Source organism: Schistocerca americana, chromosome 4, assembly GCF_021461395.2.
Source record: "Schistocerca americana isolate TAMUIC-IGC-003095 chromosome 4, iqSchAmer2.1, whole genome shotgun sequence".
NCBI classification, from domain to species: Eukaryota; Metazoa; Arthropoda; class Insecta; order Orthoptera; family Acrididae; genus Schistocerca; species Schistocerca americana.
In genome coordinates, this window is record NC_060122.1 from 313,445,915 (window position 1) to 313,466,243 (window position 20,329).

The 20,329-nt window shown below is 41.9% G+C and overlaps 1 protein-coding gene across 1 annotated transcript; it reads right to left on the reverse strand.

Moving 5' to 3' along the window:
• Positions 1-1,017: 1,017 nt before the first annotated feature.
• Positions 1,018-19,429, reverse strand: LOC124614051. The gene is made up of 5 exons (XM_047142885.1): positions 19,380-19,429; positions 17,497-17,616; positions 12,553-12,845; positions 6,641-6,823; positions 1,018-1,375 (listed from the first exon to the last, which is right to left on the reverse strand). Exons 1-5 carry the CDS (start codon positions 19,413-19,415, stop codon positions 1,351-1,353), a joined length of 657 nt encoding a protein of 218 aa, XP_046998841.1. The 5' UTR covers positions 19,416-19,429; the 3' UTR covers positions 1,018-1,350.
• Between the last annotated feature and the right edge of the window lie 900 nt (positions 19,430-20,329).

Below are 20,329 nucleotides of genomic sequence, written 5' to 3' on the forward strand. Positions count from 1 at the left end.
AGGGGAGGAGGTGGCTAATGGAAAGTAATCAAATGGTTCTTTGGGAGTCGATAAGAGCACTGGCGCAGAGTTCATTTACAATAGGGTCATAGGATCATAAAATACACTTGCTAATCATAACTTCAGAACACAAATTTGTGGTTTGTTTATGCATGACCAGGGCCCAGTGAAGTCATTGTTTACAGAGAGCCACAGCCAAGTGAGCAGTTTGTTTACATTTGAGTATTAAATTAGACTTGTCTAAACATAGCAGTAATATCATTTTATTTCATTATGAGGATAGTACAAACAGCTATGGGTTTATTTATATAAAGAGAACAATGGCTCTTTTCTCCTGGGGAGGGGTGTGGGTGACCTCGAAAGTGACAGCTGGTGTTTCTTTATATAAGAGCCATAAATAAGATTTCCTTTCTGTGCTCTCAAACTATTGAGATTTGCATGATGTTGTGTATGGTTCTGCTGAACCCATCGATTCCTTGTTTCAATGACACTTGTACCTTGACACTTATTCTAGCAGCAGTACTACCTGAGCAGCAGTATCCCGGAACGATAGTCTTGATAAGCCACACGCTATCCACTGATGGGTTCCAGGAGGTGCTGATAAACGTTTCTCCTTCTTGTGTAAGACAAAACACTATTTTCTCCCAACCGACCAACATTAAAACGTATTTTCGGTACAGTAAGCCCACTGTGTAATCTTTTCCTATATGTAGAACAAAGGTGATGTTACTTCCACCAACATCGTATGGTTGAGCTGTCGAAATACAACGACGTAGAACACTTCATTCTGTTTCGATATGTATTGCATGCGTTACGGTGATACGATTTTAATGGACAGCAATGTAATTTTGGAAGTGTCTGTTGTACTACCTTGCATTCACCATTAATCATTTCTGTCTGATCATAATTGCTGTTGAAATTAAATTTCCCGAACTGGTTAATTACTTTTTTACGATAGGTTCCGTTTCCACAAACGTAATCAGTTTCCGGTATGTGAAAATAAAGCACGACACAATATTGTTGATTTCTTAAATTTTATTGCAACATTGATGAACACAGCCAAGATAAATATAAAAATAATGAAACACTTTAGTCTCTAGACTTCAAATAATATGCTCTCGTGAAATTAGTAACTAAAAGATACAATTAAATAAATATAGCACTTGTTCAGACGAAAGTGCTTCATACGAGCGAATCATAGGCCCAATGGGTATGAGATGTGAGATAAATCAACACTGCATGCAGTGCGAATCCACTCGATCGACATACTTCATCACGTCATCATGTTGCGTGCTTGGAATCTGGGTCGTGGTTTCTTGCCGATGGCTGCCCTACCGTTTACGGTCGCATCTACTTCAAAGCGGGGTCAACACACCTGCAAAAGTAAAGCTATAATGTCGACACAGAGAACGTGGAGATCTGTGTGCTGGAGCATACACAAACTGAACAGCGCTCACATACGTCGCTGCCTAAGTGAGTGCTTCAGCTAACTGTTACTTCGTCACACAGCACAAAACTCAGTTATGCACTATCTACAGCGGCGGTAGAGTCATAACACCCCTAACGTTTCAAATGCTACTCAATATATCAAAGTGGTGTTTTCTGAAACAGAGGCAACGATACTATATTCACAGCGATAACGTATTTTTACAGATTCAGTACGTCATAAAAGAGTTTATATACGGAACATCTCGGTACAAACGATGAACAGAATCGAAAAAAAGAAAGATCATGATGCACTTCTTCTAAATATAACACCAAAGTATGTTGGTACAGAGCTGTTGTGTGGCTACAGCAGTTTCAAGTTCACTGCTAAAACTGTAGTATAATGCAGTACAACAGAAACCTTTACGCAAGTAAGTTTGAGTCCAGAAGTGCTAACAGAAGAGGCAATGAATGCACGTAGAAGATAGCTATAAATAATACTTCTAATGAGTTCCTACAAAGCACATCATTAATAAACCTAACGACTCAAAATTATAATAAATGTTGCTATTGCACACTACTGCACATACCTAAAAGCAGTTGGGCGAAACATTCTTTCTTAAGAAACAAAAATAAAATTTTTGCAACTGGTGAGTAGATAATTATTTAATTTTAGTCTCAAGATAAAACTACATACATAATGGGATTTTCACTCTGCAGCGGAGTGTGCGCCGATATGAAACTTCCTGGCAGATCAAAACTGTGTGCCGTAACGAGACTCGAAATCGGAACCTTTGCCTTTCGCGGGCAAGTACTCTACCAACTGAGCTGCCCAAGCACGACTCACGCCCCGTCATTACTCATTGACTCATTAGTTGAAGGTTTAATAAAACACCTACAGAAACTAAATATCATTTATCTTCTATCATTTTAAAAATGAAAATATTCAAAGAAAATTCTTTTTGATTCTTAAGTTCAGTTAGGTGCTTGAATGCAGGGGGGGCCGAGAGGGGGTGAGGCACCAGTTAATACCTGATTGTACTCATGTAACGGTCTCAGAAAGGTAGGGAACCACTCATGTAGAGCCTATGTTCAACTATTTTGACAACAGAAGTGCTTGAACCAAGAAACGTATAAAAGAGGAAACACACACACACAGAGACAAGGGAGATAGAAGGGAAGAATAATAGTAATTGCAATAGAAATTATTATAATATCCCAGGAAGCCGCCGCGCGGGGTAACCGTGTGGTTTGAGGCGCCTTGCCACGGTTCGCGCGGCTCCCCCCGCTGGAGGTCCAAGTCGTCCATCGGGCATGGGTGTGTGTGTTGTTCTTAGCGTAAGTTAATTTAAGTTAGAGTAAGTAGTGTGTAAGCCTAGGGACCGAAGACCTCAGCAGTTTGGTCCCATAGGAACTTACCACTAATTAAAAAAAAAAAATTCACAAATCCTTTTAATTTATTTGAAGATTTGTTGCTCGCATCGCCCAAGGTCAGAGTAGTAATTTATAACAGTGACAGTCAGAGACGCTCATGGCACGCATTTTTTACATAGCCGCAGTTCACACGGAAGGAATCCACCACTTTGCTGTACAAGAGCTACTGGATTTTCAATTAAAAGTTTGAGAATATTTGTATTTTACTTTTCTTATTACGTGGTTTGACGTTCCCATAATTAAATATAGTGTGGAAATTTCATATTGGATGGGATGGCAAGACATTTAGCGAGTTGGTTGTTGTGCGCATAGAGCCATCAATTTTTGGATCATTTGTTTTCCACAGACTAATTAAAAAATAGACAACTGTCGAACAGTCAGTCCGATAAATACTGTACCACCCTGCACCTTGCGGAAATGCGTACCCAGTCACAAAAAGATGGCAGACAAAATCGAAAATAATTCAAAACAAATATTATATACTACTGCAACAAATATAATATTTCAAATAACAACTAAATCACGACATCATTCAGTAGAGGACCTTCAATGACTGTACAAATGAACTCTGTTAGCGAGGCGCATTCTATGCCATCAATGAAGCATACAGAAGACATTGTCAGATGTCAACGTACCTTCGTGATCGTTACACATCATCAAAGGGTATGTAACTGATTAGCGTTGCCATTCTGTGTGAGAGGTCATGACAAGGCAATTGTGTAATTCGTCTTTATCACTGCAGTGAGATTTGGTAGGTTGTATAAAGGGCACGAACAGCGTCAGAAGCTGAGGGATGACTAAGAAGAAACGGAGATGCAAGTTACTCGAATGAGACTGCGTTATCATAACTGGGGAGAGTTTCAAAGGGTCCTCATTGTTTGTCTCCGTTTGGCCGGCTTGTTGGTTCACTCAATAATCAGATTTGTGTGGCGTTCCGGTGTGACAGGGGCCCGACATTGGGCTGCATAGGAACGTGCGGGCAGGGAGACGCACCTGCAAGATCCCCGTCGACAGTATGCGACCACCACAAGGGAGGATCGCGCTATTGTGCACAAACTACATCGCAACCAGTTCACATCTGTGCCTGCCATCAGAGTACAAGCAATGGGCAGCAGCCGGACTACGGAATTAGCCTCCGATGCGTCTGCTGCTGTTGACACCACAGCGCAAATGGCTGCATATTTAGTGGTTTGCAGTGAGCGATGGGCATAGATTGCTGACGAATGACGTCGCATAGTGTGCAGCGATATACCGTGGTTTCACAATACCCCGGAGGTCCATCGTCGGCGAGTATGACGGCGATCTGAGGAGAGATCTGACTCTTCGGAAGAATAGGAAAGGCGCAACGGAGATACACCTGCCGTCATGCTGTGGGAGGCCTTTGGGTATGACTTCAGACCACGGCTAGTGGTAACTGAGGGAACTGTGACGACAGAGTAGTGCGACACGGACCTCATGTGTTACCTGTCAAGTGACAGTATCTTGGCGCCACTTTTCAAGGACAATGAATGTCCACACTCGGCGGATGTCTATATGAACTGGCTGCGTGATGCTGAGTTATTCCCATGGTTCAAATGGTTCAAATGGCTCTGAGCACTATGGGACTTAACATCTGAGGTCATCAGTCCCCTAGAACTTATAACTACTTAAACCTAACTAAGCTAAGGACATCACACACATCCATGCGCGGGGCAGGATTCGAACCTGCGACCGTAGTGGTCGCGTGGTTCCGGACTGAAGCGCCTAGAACCGTTCGGCCATACTGGCCGGCTATTCCCATGGTCATCACGATTCACAGGTTTACCCACCACACAACTTTTGAGGGAAGAATCCGACGTCCGTCCCATCGGCAGTACCCAGGATACCAAGACCGTTGGTCAGCTTGCCTCGGGAGAGAATACAATGGCTTTACGACACCTTACTCCAACGGATCAGTGAATTAACCCAGGCCAGAGGGAATTCGACGTCAGTTCGGGTCATGTTGCCAAGTTCTTTGTAGATGTAACTCGATTTAGTAATCACGGAAATAACAAAAATGGTTCAAATGGCTCTGAGCACTATGGGACTTACCATCTGAGGTTATCAATCCCCTAGAACTTAGAACTACTTAAACCTAACTAACCTATGGACATCACACACATCCATGCCCGAGACAGGATTCGAACCTGCGACCGAAATAACATCACATACCATATCAACCTATAAAGTTTAACTTGTTTTTCTCCCTCCCTTATGGATGCCTCTGTTTTTCCACACAGTGTAGATTGACATATCACAAGTCCTGGGATAGCGATATGGACTTATACAGCTGTCAGTAGTATCGCATACACAAGGTGTAAAAGGGGAATTCACTGGCAAAATTGTCATTTGTACTCAGGTGATTCATGTGATAAGTTTTTCGACGTGATTGTGGCCGCACGACGTGAATTAACAGACTTTGATTGCTGAATGGTAGTAGCAGCTCGACGCATGGTACGTTCCATTTAGGAAATCATTAGGGACTTCAATATTCCGAGATCCACAGCGTCAAGAGTGTGCTGAGAACACCAAATTTCAGGCATTACCTCTCGTCACGGACAACGTAGTGACCGACGGTTTTTACTTAACGGTCGAGAGTGGCAGGTTTTGCATGGAACTGGCAGTACTAACAGACAAGCAACACTGCATGAAATATCCTCAGAAATCAACATAGGACGTACGACGAACTTATCCTTCTGGACAGGGCAGCGAAATTGGGCTTTAATGGGCTACGGCAGCTAATGACGCTCGAGTGCCTTTGCTAACAGGAAGACATCGCCTGCATCTCCTGCACTGGGCTCCTGACCATGTCGGTTGGACCCCAGACGACTGAAAAACCGTGGTATGGTCAGATGATTGCCGATTTCAGTCGGTAAGAGTTGACTGTAGGATTCGACCGTGGTGCAGGACCCACGATGCCATGGATTTTGAACAAGACATTGTGCAAGCTGGTGGTGACTGCGTAACTGTGTTGGCTGTGTTTACATGGAGTGGACTGAGTCTTGGGGTCCATCGGAACCGATCTTTGACTGGAAATAGTTATATTCGGCTGATTGGAGACCATTTGAAGTCATTCATGGTCTTCATGTTCCCAAACATCAGTAGAATTTGTATAGACGACAGTGCGCCATCTCAGTGGGTCACAAGTGCTCGCGATTGGTTTGAAGAACTTTCTGGACAGTTCAAGGGAATGATTTCGCGACCCATCGAACAGTTATGGGTCATAATCGAGAAGATAGTTCGTGCACAAAATACTGCACCGGTCACTTTCGCAATTTTGGACGGCTATACTGCAGCGATAACAAGGCTCAGTATTTCTGAAGAGAACTTCCAACGACTTGTTGAGTCCATGCATGTCGAGTTGCTGCGCTACACGGGGAAAAAGGAGGCCCGATGCGATATTACGAGGTATCCCATGACTTTTGTGACCTCGGTGAATATTGAGCAGTAAGGGCTGTAACCAGCATTATGAAGCAAACTTTCCGGACGATTTTAATCCCATGCGTAGCTCAAGCGTGACTTTCCTGAATGAATCTGTGGTGGTTCCTCAACAAATGCTTATAGTCAAATTTGCTTCTAAAGTCCTCTCTACCAACAAGTGAAAAAAGATCGGTTATAACATTGCCACCATCTTTGCCAAAAAATGACACATTGTTTACATTGTAGATTTTATGTACTTCAACAGTACACAACAAGAGTGATTAACGCCAAACTGAATACCAAGGGACTATGTTTCGGTCTCTTAAATGTTATGGATACTTACGCAGCAGTGGCAACGTCGAAGATCTGACTGCCAGGACACCTGTACATTTCCGGAGACATGCCATCTCCCTTCTGTATGCAGATGTAGTAAATGGCTGGGTTCTCTGGGACAATGCCCACCTGTCCCAGCTGCGTACAAGGCGTGATGGGGCCTTCCGTGCAGACTCGGTCGGATGTCGTCAGGCTGTCAACATAGAGCAAGATTTGATTTAAATGAGTTACGGACCACATCACATCAGAAGCATAATTCAGAGATTATGAAACTGCAGTTACCTGTAGGTATGGCGAATACTGTAACAAATGCTGCATTACACCAGAAAAAATTTTACACGTGGAAAGGCTTTTGATGTTACTCATTTAGGAATCACTAATTCGTTATCTAATCACACATTCTATTGAAGTGCCCCAAAAGTTGTTAATATTGGTCAGCTGTATCAACATTTTAAGGGAGTTTGTTCGTTTGATTAAAAGCCTACGTTTCTTCCTGTGCTGTTGTTGCGAATTTTTCGTGAATTGTCTTCCTCGGCACTCATTGTGCAATCAATTTTGTAAGTTCATTATGTTTTATTATTCTTCCACTTGTAATAATTTTCACGAATAGACCATCATCTTCTAGCACTATTCCTTTTTTCATATCAAGCGTGACAGAAGAATATTAACTACAGTGGACCTACATTTGGAAAAACCGTTGTTGAATGCCGCATCTGTCATCCAGTTGTAGATTTCCCATGGTCTCTCTAAACAGCTTTACCAAATGGCATGACGATTCCCTTGAAAATAATATAGTTCAATCCCCATGTTACCCCACACCGAATTTCTGCACCGTCTCTAACATCTTCGTCCACGAAACATTGAAGCATAATTTTCCTTTCTCCTCCCTTTCTACATATCTCGATCGGCTTTGTTTACATCATCCAGCATACCTGCAGGAATGCCATTATTGTCATTATTAAGTAAACATAATAACTGTTTTTTATTTTAAAATTGTGTGTATGCCTAACGTTTTAAACTATGTGATAATGCCGACTCTCTTTGCTGTGTACGTGACAACAAGACCGATACAGCTCAAAAGATTAAGACGATGCGTATTTCTTGGAGTTCAGACATTGAGTTAAGCAATAATTTTCATTAATATGGAGGTGGCTCGTCAAAGAGCTGAAACTGGTCATCAGTACTGAAATTTTAGCGATTCTGACGTATGGTTTTTATCCACACATTTTATCGTAACAGATCGCCAGCCTTCCGATTTGACAGTGTCAAATAATAATGTGTTATTTATTTGTTTCGTGCTATACGACGTTTATAACCGCATCCTCGTCGGTTCTTTTGCCGTAGCCCTTTGCTGTAAGTCACCTGCAACGATATCGGTAATTTTCAGTTTCGATTGCTCGGTATGTTGCAGACGAGGGGCATGTCACAACTGATTGGCCATACGTGCAATTAACAAATATGAACCAAAACTCAATATGTAGTACATTTCCAATTTGGTGCGTACATGTACTTTACTTCAAATGCAAATTATACTTCCTACATTTCAACTGTCAAGAGTGGCTAGAACATTCCGAAAGGAATGACAAATTAGACTTACAAAACTTTTCGAGCAATAAATAGAATAATAGCACCTGTAAATGCAAAGGAATTTAAAGAATGTATGCAACACAAAACATCTCACCAAAACTGGAACAATATATTCCTCGATTGAACAGTCCACGAGTGTATCACCGGTTCTTAGTGTCCAAAGGGGAACAATATTTAGGCGACATGTCTGATTGTTCCAGTGGATGTTAATAGCAATAGCTATGCAGGGATCAAGAGGCTTGCAAAAGAGAGACTAAGTTCGAAAAACATATCAAACCAGTCTTTGAGCTGAAGACTATAACCGCAACAACGTTTACTTTAATACTGATGCTTCTCTTGGCCTGGGTTGAAATAGTGAATTCAGAAATGATCAAAGAGTCAGGCAAGGGCAAATGATATCACCAAAACAGTTCACAATAGTCCAAGTAGAACCGGAAAATAGTGGATAACCACCAACGACAAAGTAAGGAGCTGTACCTCGAAATTACGTGTACGAAATAAGTGAAAGTGAGTGGTGCTTGTGAAAAAATACTCAACACACGCCACTGAAAAATGAACGCTTTTTCGTAAAAATTTGCTCTAATATGGCAATAAATTGAAAAAAAGTGTTATCTTATGAAATTAAAGAAATAATTACTCGATTCCGGCTACGTGCAACACACAATAATTCATTACCGAATGTAGTCACAAGAAGAACTGAAACAAGATATTCTTCTTCGCTAAATGCAACAGAAGCCTATCGATGTAGATACCCAACCACAATATAAAGGACAGCTCAAAAGTTGAAACTTGCCACTGATTCCATTCCACTGAAATATGCGCCACCGAGAGTATAAGAATTCTATCCACTTCTAAGAGCACTCACTAAAAAAATGTTAATTGTCCGCTCTTAAAGAACTCCTAGCTCGCTTTGGAGAGGTGCAGGTGGTCTAGAACTAGTACCAGATGGCGTTTCACTCTCCAGTGAAGTAAAGAGAGAGAGAGAGAGAGAGAGAGAGAGAGAGAGAGTGAGTGAGTGCCAGTCTCTTGTATGGAATCGTCGTAGTGAGATGCGTCAACGTGGGGAAATGAGCAGTGCACAAATAACTGCTTTGAATTATTTAAATGTACTATTATTTAGAGAAGTCGTCGGCTGTTTTCCTTCCTTGTCATGCAATTGAGCTATGATAGTGTCCTGTTTCCAACTACTACAGTGTCTCTGAATCGCAAAATTTCCTTTTTGTATACTTTTACTTAATGTGAATGAAAATTAGAGCCCCTTGCAAAAGCAGCATCAACGGACAATCCGTGTATTCACATAGTTCACTAAACAAGGGCATTGTAGGATCCTGGGAAGCAATGACACAGGCGTCTTCTCAGTTGCCGTATCGGAGCATGCCTTTTAGTATGGCTTCTGTACAATACTTTAGCAAATGGCCAATTCTTCCTACTGCAATAACTGCAGTATTTTCGATGTGTGCACGCTTTTACTATTGTACATGAAATTAATGAGAGAAATGTCAAATGCGGTACAAAGAGAACAAAGGAATGGCAGTACACGGCCTTCTAAGACTTGCGTATACTTCAGTACCGAGAGTATTACGCCACAAGTCGTCAAATGTGTGATACTTTTATACGACAAGTTTCGGGACTAAGTTGTCCTATTATCCTGTGCTTTGGGAGGTGAAAGCGGCTCTTTAATTACAACTCAACCTTGAGTGTATAACACGCCAACATGGCTTGTTCTAGGAAGAGTTCTATGTTGGACAATGCATGTTTGCTGCTGGGGTTTTACTTTTGACTGAGCCAAATGTCATAGAAGCTTTAAGCTATGTTACACTGCGGGACGATACAAATATTTTCGTATGGTTTGAGAGTACGTGTAGTATCGCGGTTCATTGGTTGGTTTCTGAAGCATTGTAACTTCTCGATATTGCCGGAGTCGGCGACTCTTAAGTTTCCTGCGGGCGCCACGAGCAGCGCTTTGGACATCGCTACCAACGAAGAAACTCCAGTCCGCCGACCAATGAAAACATCCAGGACGGTTCTACAAGCAGCGGGCACCTGTACACCAGTCTTCTAGTTCAGGATTACTTCCAGTAGGGTTTACTTCCGTGTCACTAGTTGGTGCCGAACTTTACATAGAGCTGTCGATAGCTAGCCCTACCGACAAACATTCTCTGCACCTAGGCGCACGAACGATTGGTCCTCTGCTTATAGCTAGCCACGGCTGTCACAAGTTGTCAAAAGTGTAGTGTTTCTTCGACCAGAGGTTGAAAGTGAACTTGCGACAAGTAATGTTTTTCTTGCCTGTCCAGTTTATTAAGGCGACAGACCGTTTGGCCATCTTCCACCCACTTACCATCATCAGTGAGGACGAAATAATTGACTCCTCGGAAGATAACGGTTACCGCCTCGCAACGTAACAGTTTATTATTGTGAAGCACTTCATAATTGGATAACGTGGCAAAAATATCACGCGTTTGCGAACTCCTGGCATAACATTCTCGGTTCCGCTTCGTGAGACAGTTGTGCGAGGGCTTTACAACATATGAAGTAACTGTGAAAGGATTAGACTCGTCAGAAGCGATGGTGCCCCTGGGAGTCATTTTATTGATCTGATGGAATATATTATTATCGTAAACGGAATATTATCATTATGCATTGAATGATATGGATTTACTAAGATAGATTTATTTTGAGAAGACAGGTATTTAAGGTAACGAATGAACGTATTTTACTTTATTGAGGCAGCATTTTGTTAGGCATTCTTGGTTCAACACAGACATCCAAATCAAGAATTTCTTGCTATTTTTTAAATTAGAGATTGAAACCACCGCTACAACTGTAACGTTCTATTTATTATCACACGACCGGTTTCGCGCTCTTATACGCCCATCTTCAGGTGCCGTAACTTGGTGCTGTGACCCCAGAGCGCAGCAGTGGACGTATGATAATCAAAAGAACTTTACAACTGTAGCGGTATTTTCAACCTCTAGTATAATGTTCATTTGCGGTTGTTCCTCCAACAGGATTGGCTATTTTATAAAGTTATTTCACAGTCAGTGTTAATGGATTTGAAAAGACAAAAAGAATTTAATCATTTTGTGTTAGAATAACCTTTCATATTAAGCTACTTTTTGTATTTTCCCATTGTTGACATGACGTTATTAATTCAATATTTCCTTACAGCTTTCTAAGGCTTCAAGTGGTGAAATTTTGTAAACGAAATAAAGAACTTTTATGAGATGTTCTTCTTTTTTAATACAGATTCTTGAGAAGAAATTTTATCTAGACAGTAACTCAGATTATCACACGTCATTTGAAGGTCCCATTAGCTGATGAACATTCCTTTTTATGAGAGATAAATTTTAGGAGAACCAAGTTTTCAGAGCGTATGTTTAAGAGATCGTATAGCACTACCACAATTATCTATAGTTAGCAGCAACTCAGAATTTGAGACACACCTTTTCTCCTTTTTCTACAAGAGTGGTATCTCAACGTTTTCAGTTGCTTCACAGGGTCAATTAACAGCACTGAATTTAATTATTCTCATTTAAGTACAGAGTCTCTTAAAAAAAAAGAAGAAGAAGAAGGAAGGAAGTCAGATTTGCTTCTCACTCTCGAACACAGACTTAGTTCTTAACTGAACGTGAGGTTAACTTATGCACATATTTCTTCTCTATGAATGGAATTTTTGGTATGCAACAGCTTACATTCATAAAGAGACATACATGTACAAAGAGACAATCTAGAAGTAAAGCAAACAGCTACACATTAACATAATCTTATCTCGTTTATTTACTAAGATAACTTATAACTGCACTTGTTCGACTTTGGAGGCCTTTTCTGAAGGAATTAGTCTGCAGAGTAGCCTTATAGGGAAATAACGTCAACGATAAGCAATTCAAGTAAGAGGTGACTAGTGGATTTCGAAATGTGAGGCTAGAGAATAGTGCCACAGATTCGATGGGTACATCACATAACCATAGAGGAGCTACTGAACTGAATTGAGATAATAAATATAGTGCATAACCTGAATAAAAGAAAGGAACAGGTTATTGAACACATACTGAGGCATCAGTTAATCGCCAGATTAGTAACGGATGGAAGACTGGAGATAAAAATTTTAGTAGGAGGGCAGTAAAGACGTTCAAATGGATGTAGGCTTCAGCAGCCATGCAGAAACGAGAAGCCTTGCAGAGAAAAGAATAGTATCATGAAGAGTTTCATCAAACCCATACTCGGACTAAAGACCCCAACAAAGAATACAAAAGGTCGCCCTCACACCGAAATGAGTCTTACAAAATATTCTGGGAAGGAGAGGTATTCTTGGAGCAGTAAATATATGCTCACCTGCAGTCTGCTTGCAGAGGATTGTACGCTGTAGTTCCGGAGCACGATTCGGGTTGAGAACCTGCGTTGACCTCGGTGCAGATGTGGTACGTCTGGCAGTCGTACGGGTCAGGGAAGGATCCGATGCCGTGGCACGTGAAGTCCTCGCCGGGCAGGGAAGAGTGGCACTCAGAGTCCGCTGACGCGACGCAAGCAGCCTGCTCTGCGCTGCACTTCTGATCCGCGCTGGAGTCGCATACTGCCACCACCGTGGCGTAGAAGCCGCCTGAACCATCCCCCAAACACACCAGCACCTGCACAAACACAGCAACGTACTTCGAATACATGTAGAAAAATAAGAAAATAAGAACTCCTATTTTTTTTTAGTTTTATACACACACAAATTCCAATACCTGCACAACGAAACTGCTTTTAGAAGACAAAGGAAATACAGACGTTGTTTGCTAGTCGGCCTTGATTTAAATCAATGGAGAAAGTCGAAAATTCGTGCCGGGCAGGGATCCGAACACAGGTCTCCAGCTCAAGCTCAGTACTTGGATGCTCGGACCACTGCGCCATCCGGACACAGGTGTCCTCTGAACCGCACGGACGACCCTTAGCATACCTACCGTCAGGCCCGAATTCCCAACTTATCGCACAACACTAATATAGTGCCCTTTGACTATCATCCTCATTTCCTGAGACATTTCGCTGATTCCCGTAAGAGTTCAGCACTGATATCTCTCTCACACTCACACACTCGCGCGCACGTGTGTTTGTGTAACTGAGGCGAGAATGACCAATGATTTTATCAGTGCAGATGCGCATCGGGCTCTGTTACGGGAATCGGCAAAATGTCGCGAGTAATGAGAATAATGGGCAAGGAGGCACTACATTTGTAGTATGTGGGTATCTAGGTCTGTTGGGAGGCATGCTGAAGCAGTCTATGTACTCACGACGACCATTGTGTGTGGCTAGCGCAGAGGAAAGCGCATCTGCCTGCTAAGTAGGAGACCCCGACTTCGTATCCCCGTCCGGCACAAATTTTCAAGTTTTCCAGTTGATTTACATCAGTGTCCGCTTGCAGCCATTGTTTGTAATTCCACTGTGTCTTAATTCACAGTAGCTTTAGATCAAAAAGTGTCAGTTCTTTCGGACGTGTCTGAAAGATCAGACAATATATATATGACATTGCGTTTATTTCTTTTTGTAAAGAGAACAGAGAATGGCAGTTGTTGCCGCATTTCAAGCGTTCAGAATGGTACTGGTTTCAAGCCGTCCATGAAATTCTGTCGGCTAATGACTTGAAGTGTAAGGTGTCCATAATTAAACTTCCAGTATCAAAACGCTGTAGAAAGAGAAACGTTGCTCAAAATAACGTCAAATTTGAATAGCATATTATTCGCGCATACGGAAACATCATGGGAAAAAATTACAAAAAATTGACCAATACAGGTCGCTATAAGCTCCAGAACATCCATACCAACAGATGAGCGGAGCCCATCATGACTGCATCCATAAAGGACCGCGCGATGCTGGTACAGCTCTTTTACAAGAACGGTGACTGTGCGCTAGTAGCCATGCAGAGGTTCTGGACAGTCAACAGAATGAAAAAAGGCATTAGTTTGATGCCTGCTGAAGGTCTGGAGAAAGTGACTACAAACTTCGAAAAGACAGCTTCTTTTTGTAATGCAGTGTGATAGAGGGAGGAAGGCAGTTCATTCGACGTCTCTCGAACATTTGGCCACCGCACTACAGGACGGGACGGGAGGTGGTGTGCAAAACATGCCACGCACGGGAAGTTCCCCGAACACTGGACGCGCCTTCGAGGGCACGGTATACAAAATCGCACGAAATACGTTGCATCACTGCCCATACAAAATTACTCGTGTTCAGGAGTGACTTCCTGTTGACTAGCCAAGATGACAAACTTTCGCTCTTGAATTACATGTTCGCATGGCCGTGGAACATTCTGTGGACTGAGGAAGCCATTTCTGTCTCCAAGAACACGTCAATATGCAGGACTGCAGAATGTGGACAACGGGAAATTTGCACGCACGTCAACCCGTACCACTTCACTCTGCAAACGTGACTGTATGGAGCGGGTCGACTAAATCGTTTTTCGTAGGGCCGACTTTTTTTGAAGAGATGTGTCCTGCGGGTCCTGTTACCCATATCGTCACTGGTAGACACCTCGAGGGTCTTTTGCGCACCAAAGTCATTCCAGCTCTCCAACAGCGAAGGTGTGTGGGTAGGATAATTTTTATGCAAGATGACACTCCTCCGCAAGTTGCATAGCCAGAGAAGGGACTGCTGCAGAGGCACTCCCAAAATCCTATAGTTATCAGCCGTGATTTCCCTACAGTCTGGCCGTCCGTATCATCAGATCTCAATCGTGTTACTTTTGGCTGTGGGGTTATCTGAAGGCTGTGGTGTTCAGTGTTCCAATTACGAACGTAGCTGAATTGGAGGCACGTAGGCCTATTGCGCAACGCATACTGAACGTGACCCCAAACACACTGCAATATGTTGTGGAACACGCTGCTTCTCGATTTCAGCTTGTGGCAGAAAACGGTCGACAGCATACTGAACATGTCTTGCACCGGACTCACGACAGTTAGAAATCGGTGTAATTTGGTTTTTAGGCGTTTTTTGGCCCCTGGACAATTAAAAACTGATTTTTTCTATCCTATGTGGTGGGACATTACCGTGACGGATGAGCTTACCTAACTAGCAGTGCCGCAACTGTTGCCTGCCGAACCTGTGCAGTCATGCATGTTGATCAGTTCGGATGGTATAATGCGCAATTCAAGCCACAGCCATCGTATTGCGATTCATTTGTAATTTGTAGACGACCCTATTTACATTAAGACGTTTACAGCCCCATCTATTGGTAAAATTTTCTTTAAATCTTCATGTGTGTTTGTGTTTATTTCACGACGTCAGTAACATACTATTTAGATCTGACGTTATTCTGAACAGATGTTCTCTTTCTACAGCGTTTTGAAGCTGGAACTTCAAATATGGACTGCCTGTAGGTATACATCACGACTTCCCAGCAAAATATCTGTGTCGTATTGGAAACAGATTTTTGTTTTGACTACAGAACAAAAGTTTCGCTGGGGAGCTCTCACACATATTCCACACAGTCTCTAACTTTATCCACGTGATTTCCACATTTTAGGAGCCATGAATAAAGATATTCGTGGCCTTCTATGTCCTTCGGACGCAGAGATGCACGCCTAGACACAATCATGGTTCCGCAGGCAAATGCAACAATTTTCCATGAAGGTACTGACGTCTTATCTGTAAGTGCAGTAAGTCTATTAACAGTTATAGCAGTTACTTTTGTAATAGTAAACGTTTACTTACTTTTATTCCATCCGTCTCACTTTCATTTGACTACCCCTTACAGAATGTTGTTAGCGTCTTTGGACGTCTTCTTGACCACACAAAGGCAAGGGAATGCAATAGGCAGCTACAACAGGGGTCACAGTACTGTCAATTTCATTATGTTGTTTACGCACCATGCGATTGGTCTACGTCAATGCTCTGTTAAGTATTGTGTGCGTTCACCTCTTTTTCATGTTTTTGGCATTACATCATCAATGCAAAACCACAGAAATTGAGATTATTATTACATCAAATTATTATACACCTATGATGAAAGAGATACATATTGTCCCTAATATCTGGTCTGATAAATTTTAATGTGTGTGTAGGAGGCCGCCTGACATTGGGACTGGTAAATTGTACTATCTGTACTGGTATTTAGTACGGGGTGTAACAGGCGTTCATTCGCGGTAATGCTCCAAGTACGTACTCGCTCATCTATGGCTATTAGTGCATCGTTAGCCCACGTGTGTCCATGTCAGGAAGGGCCACAATTGATTGCAACTTGTATGTTTGCAGGTGAGGACCCCTGCAGATGGTACAGTTTGTTGGGCGTGAAAGGAACCAATGAGGTCAGCTGTACACCCATTATAGTTATAGGACCCGATATCAGTCTGACCGTTCTAATATTACGACTTATTCGACCTGAAATTAGGAGACCACATGAAGTCGAATGTGCACACGATCCAGTTTTATTATAGCCGTAGGTCTTCCGTTTATTACGGTAGGCACATGTGTCATTCTGTTTAGAAGTTAGAAACTTTAATAATGCAAATAATTATTTATTAAATAACACAAAATCATGACACAGATCCCACTGTATTGGAACTATTACTATGAGCTTCACGTCAATTCACTTCTACAGCACAAGCTTCAAAATGCTAACAACTGCAAAATCGGAGGCTATATTTGGTATTACTCCTCAATATAAAAGGCAACTCCACGTTCCACTTCACTTTTCAGAGTAGCCGTGGTCTCATGATAACTATAAATTAGAACGTAAATTTATTTCTCAATGTGTCCAAACCGAAACAAAGCAAAACTGTAGAAACATGCTTGATAAATGGAGAAACGCGTCGCGAGCTTATTGCCACGTACCGCTACTACCAGCCGTGCTGTTCGTGCATGCAGTATTGCTATACTTCAAGCACGAATCGCATGCAGTCCGTCAGATTGCGTAGGGTTTCTATTTGACCAGCGATCATCGACCGATTACTGCGATTTTCCCATGCGCTGCGTAGCGTTGCTCGTGTGTAGGCCCCTCAACGGCCATCGCTCGACAAGGTAGGTACAGTTCGACAGCTGTACATCGCACAAATTGCTTATGTTGCTGAACTTAGCAACAGCTAGCTAGTCTACTAACGATCATACAAATGTGTTATGTCATTACATCTACGAACTTGAATAATAAAGAAGTTCAGAAGCAACAGTGTCGCCGCATAAACTACCGAGATGGCCACTCGTAACTGGTGGAGCACACAGAGCAGCAGATCACAGGCAACTGAAGTGGCCGCCCCTTTGAAAGAGAGTGAGCCTTACCCATCACCACACCGTCGGAAACAGCGAACTCACCTGTGAACAGTCGTCACTGCAGATAATCTCGCTAGCCGCTGTGCAGACCCCCCGTTGGTCGTGTCTGAGCCACCATGGCAGCTTGCCGAGAGCCGCGCTGGCGTGGGCGGCACACAGCAGCTGCAACAGAGAATGGCGTGAGCTCTACACCGTGTTCCATAACAGCCCGCAGCAGTTTCAGTGTGGCTCATGGTTCGGTTACTGAAATGATACGCAATGTGTTGTTCCCATAACTTAATACTACTGTTCATTGGGAAAAATATATTACCTAGCTTGTATATGACGAGCAATGTACATGGACTAAATTACGTTTCATTTTTGACACACTAAAATTTCTTTGCGATGAAATACAAAACACTGAATATATTTAAGCAAAGTTAGATGTAATTAGTTCTCTTATTCCCTAGGTTGAATGTAAATTCTGAGATCGACAAATCCATGACATTTGTGAACATAATATTTATCTTTTTTGCGTTTCCGGTCGGTGTTTCGTCTAGAAGAGCTTCTATTCAGGTTTTTAGATTATTTTAGTTGGTATCACCAACGTTTAAAGTGTAGAACTTTGGATACTCTGTTTACTGCCCTGACACTATGTTGGAGTTTCAGTGGCCCCAGTACATGTTGTCAGCATAACATTCACATCACATGAACATGCTGACAGATACACATTTAATTTGTGCAGCATGTATTGTTTTCTGTACGTCATAATTACTGGGAACTCAGTTATTATTTAATCTATTATTAATTTACAGTGAAAAAAATTTTCATTGTTGTGCGCTGAATCGGAACATAAAAGAAATCTTTCACATTGTGCTAGTTGGACATTCAAGTGAACCAAGTTTGTATGGTACTGAGTAACCACGCTGAGATGAGAATGGTAGTTTTAAATACAGAAAAAGTGTTAGTTATAATCGCATTACCGAAATGAAAATGGACTATAACATCATTTTTATGCATATCAGACAATGAAGTCTGATCTGTGGAATATAACACTGAACTAATATTTTGTGTACTAAAGGTAAGTACAAGGAAATGACTATTTTTGCACTGATGCTTTCATTAATCAACATGCCATCTTGCATGATGTAACTCGTCTGCCTGCTCCAACTGATTTAGTTCAACAGTCTCTTCCCTAAAAGTGTCTGAAACCAAATGCTGCCAAATTTTCTATCACACTACTATAAATATTAGTTCTGGCTGTCAACAAAAAAGTTAGCAGCATTAGATGAAGTCAGCCGGTGTGGCCGAGCCGTTCTAGGTGCTTTAGTCTGGAACCGCGCGACCGGTACGGTCGCAGGTTCGAATCCTGCCTCGGGTATGGATGTGTGTGATGTCAGGTTAGTTAGGTTTAAGTAGTTCTAAGTTCTAGGGGACTGATGACCTCAGATATTAAGTCCCATAGTGCTCAGAGCCATTTGAACCATTTGAACCATTAGATATAATAATTGCTGGTGTGAAAAGCAACAGGAAAGCTTAAGCAACATTATGCTGTAATCATATTAGATGCAAACTAACTTTTCATGCCCAAGAAATTATGTTAGGGAACCAATGAAGTTTTTTACAGGAGCAAGGAGCAATCCATTAGATAATGACCGAGTGCTCTGTGCGGCAAATTATACAGTATCTAAATTATTATTATTAACGGATATGGCGTTAACAGCCATAGGCCCGTATTACCATCTCATCATATTTTCCTCAACAACAGTCTACGTGATTGTTACCACAGTTGCTCTGATAAATTCTAGAACTTCCTTCCCTTATGTTAACGTAACTCTGCAACTGTTCTAACTCTAATGGCCTAGTTGTTAACAGAGCTTGCAATGTATCGTGAAACGATAACACAGCCGTATTATGTCTGATCAAGTCAGGTCAACCTCACTTACCAGAACGGCAATCTTTACACCTGTTGACTGCTCCATGTTGGCCTGAATCATTTCGGATGCATTGGACCAGCGCTTTAAATGCTTTTGTCTACCCTTGTGTTATCAAGAGACCTACGAGATAGCGTTGATATCGGACAAATCGCTGCGGAACACTTTGATGTTTTGACAACTGTTATCGAAGCAATTGATGCAGTATGAGGAAGCATTTACGAATATCATTGTATTTTCGCAAGTATAATTTGATTTTATGGAGCAGGTGCTACTAGAGTAGTAATATACACAATTAAATACACAGGACATTGAAGTCACATGCAAGATTTTGTGAATTTCCAGTAGGCCTCCTGCACAACAGCAAAATCGAAGTCTCCAGAATAATACGAATGTCGATAAGACTGTATGTGAGAGTATTATCATTGCCATTGTTTCAATCGTTCATTACAATGGCTACTTTACTTTGTTTACCAAACGATAATGTGTTCCGAAACTTCCTGGCAGATTAAAACTGTATGCCCGACCGAGACTCGGTGGCTCAGATGGTAGAGCTCTTGCTCGCGAAAAGGCATAGGTCCCGAGTTCGAGTCTCGGTCGAGCACACAGTTTTAATCTGCCTGGAAGTTTCATATCAGCGCACACTCCGCTGTCGAGTGAAAAATCTCATTCTGGGACAATGTGTTCCCTTTGCGTTCAGTATCGTTTTTAAACTCCACAATAAACTAGGTTATGCTTTGCTCCTTATCCACATCAGTAGTTGATCAAATGAAACCCAGTACATGTGACAAGCGTAATACTACTGCACTGGTTTGCATCTAGAATCTAAAGCGAAAATGATATCTTTATTTTTAATTTCTTTCATATGCATTTAATTCGTTCAGATTTACGTTTGTTATGTGGCCGCAAATAAAGATTTGTTTCCAAAACTTCCATGGTAACACATTTTATTTTATTCTCTC

Bases quoted from the DNA above. Each gene is read 5' to 3' on its own strand.
- LOC124614051 (XM_047142885.1), bottom strand. From the start codon at position 19,415: ATGGAGCAGTCAACAGGTGTAAAGATTGCCGTTCTG. The intron at 12,846-17,496 runs GTGAGTTCGCTG...GTGTTTGTGCAG, and splicing joins GCAGTGACGACTGTTCACAG to GTGCTGGTGTGTTTGGGGGA. The intron at 6,824-12,552 runs GTGAGCATATAT...CTATGTTGACAG, and splicing joins CCTCTGCAAGCAGACTGCAG to CCTGACGACATCCGACCGAG.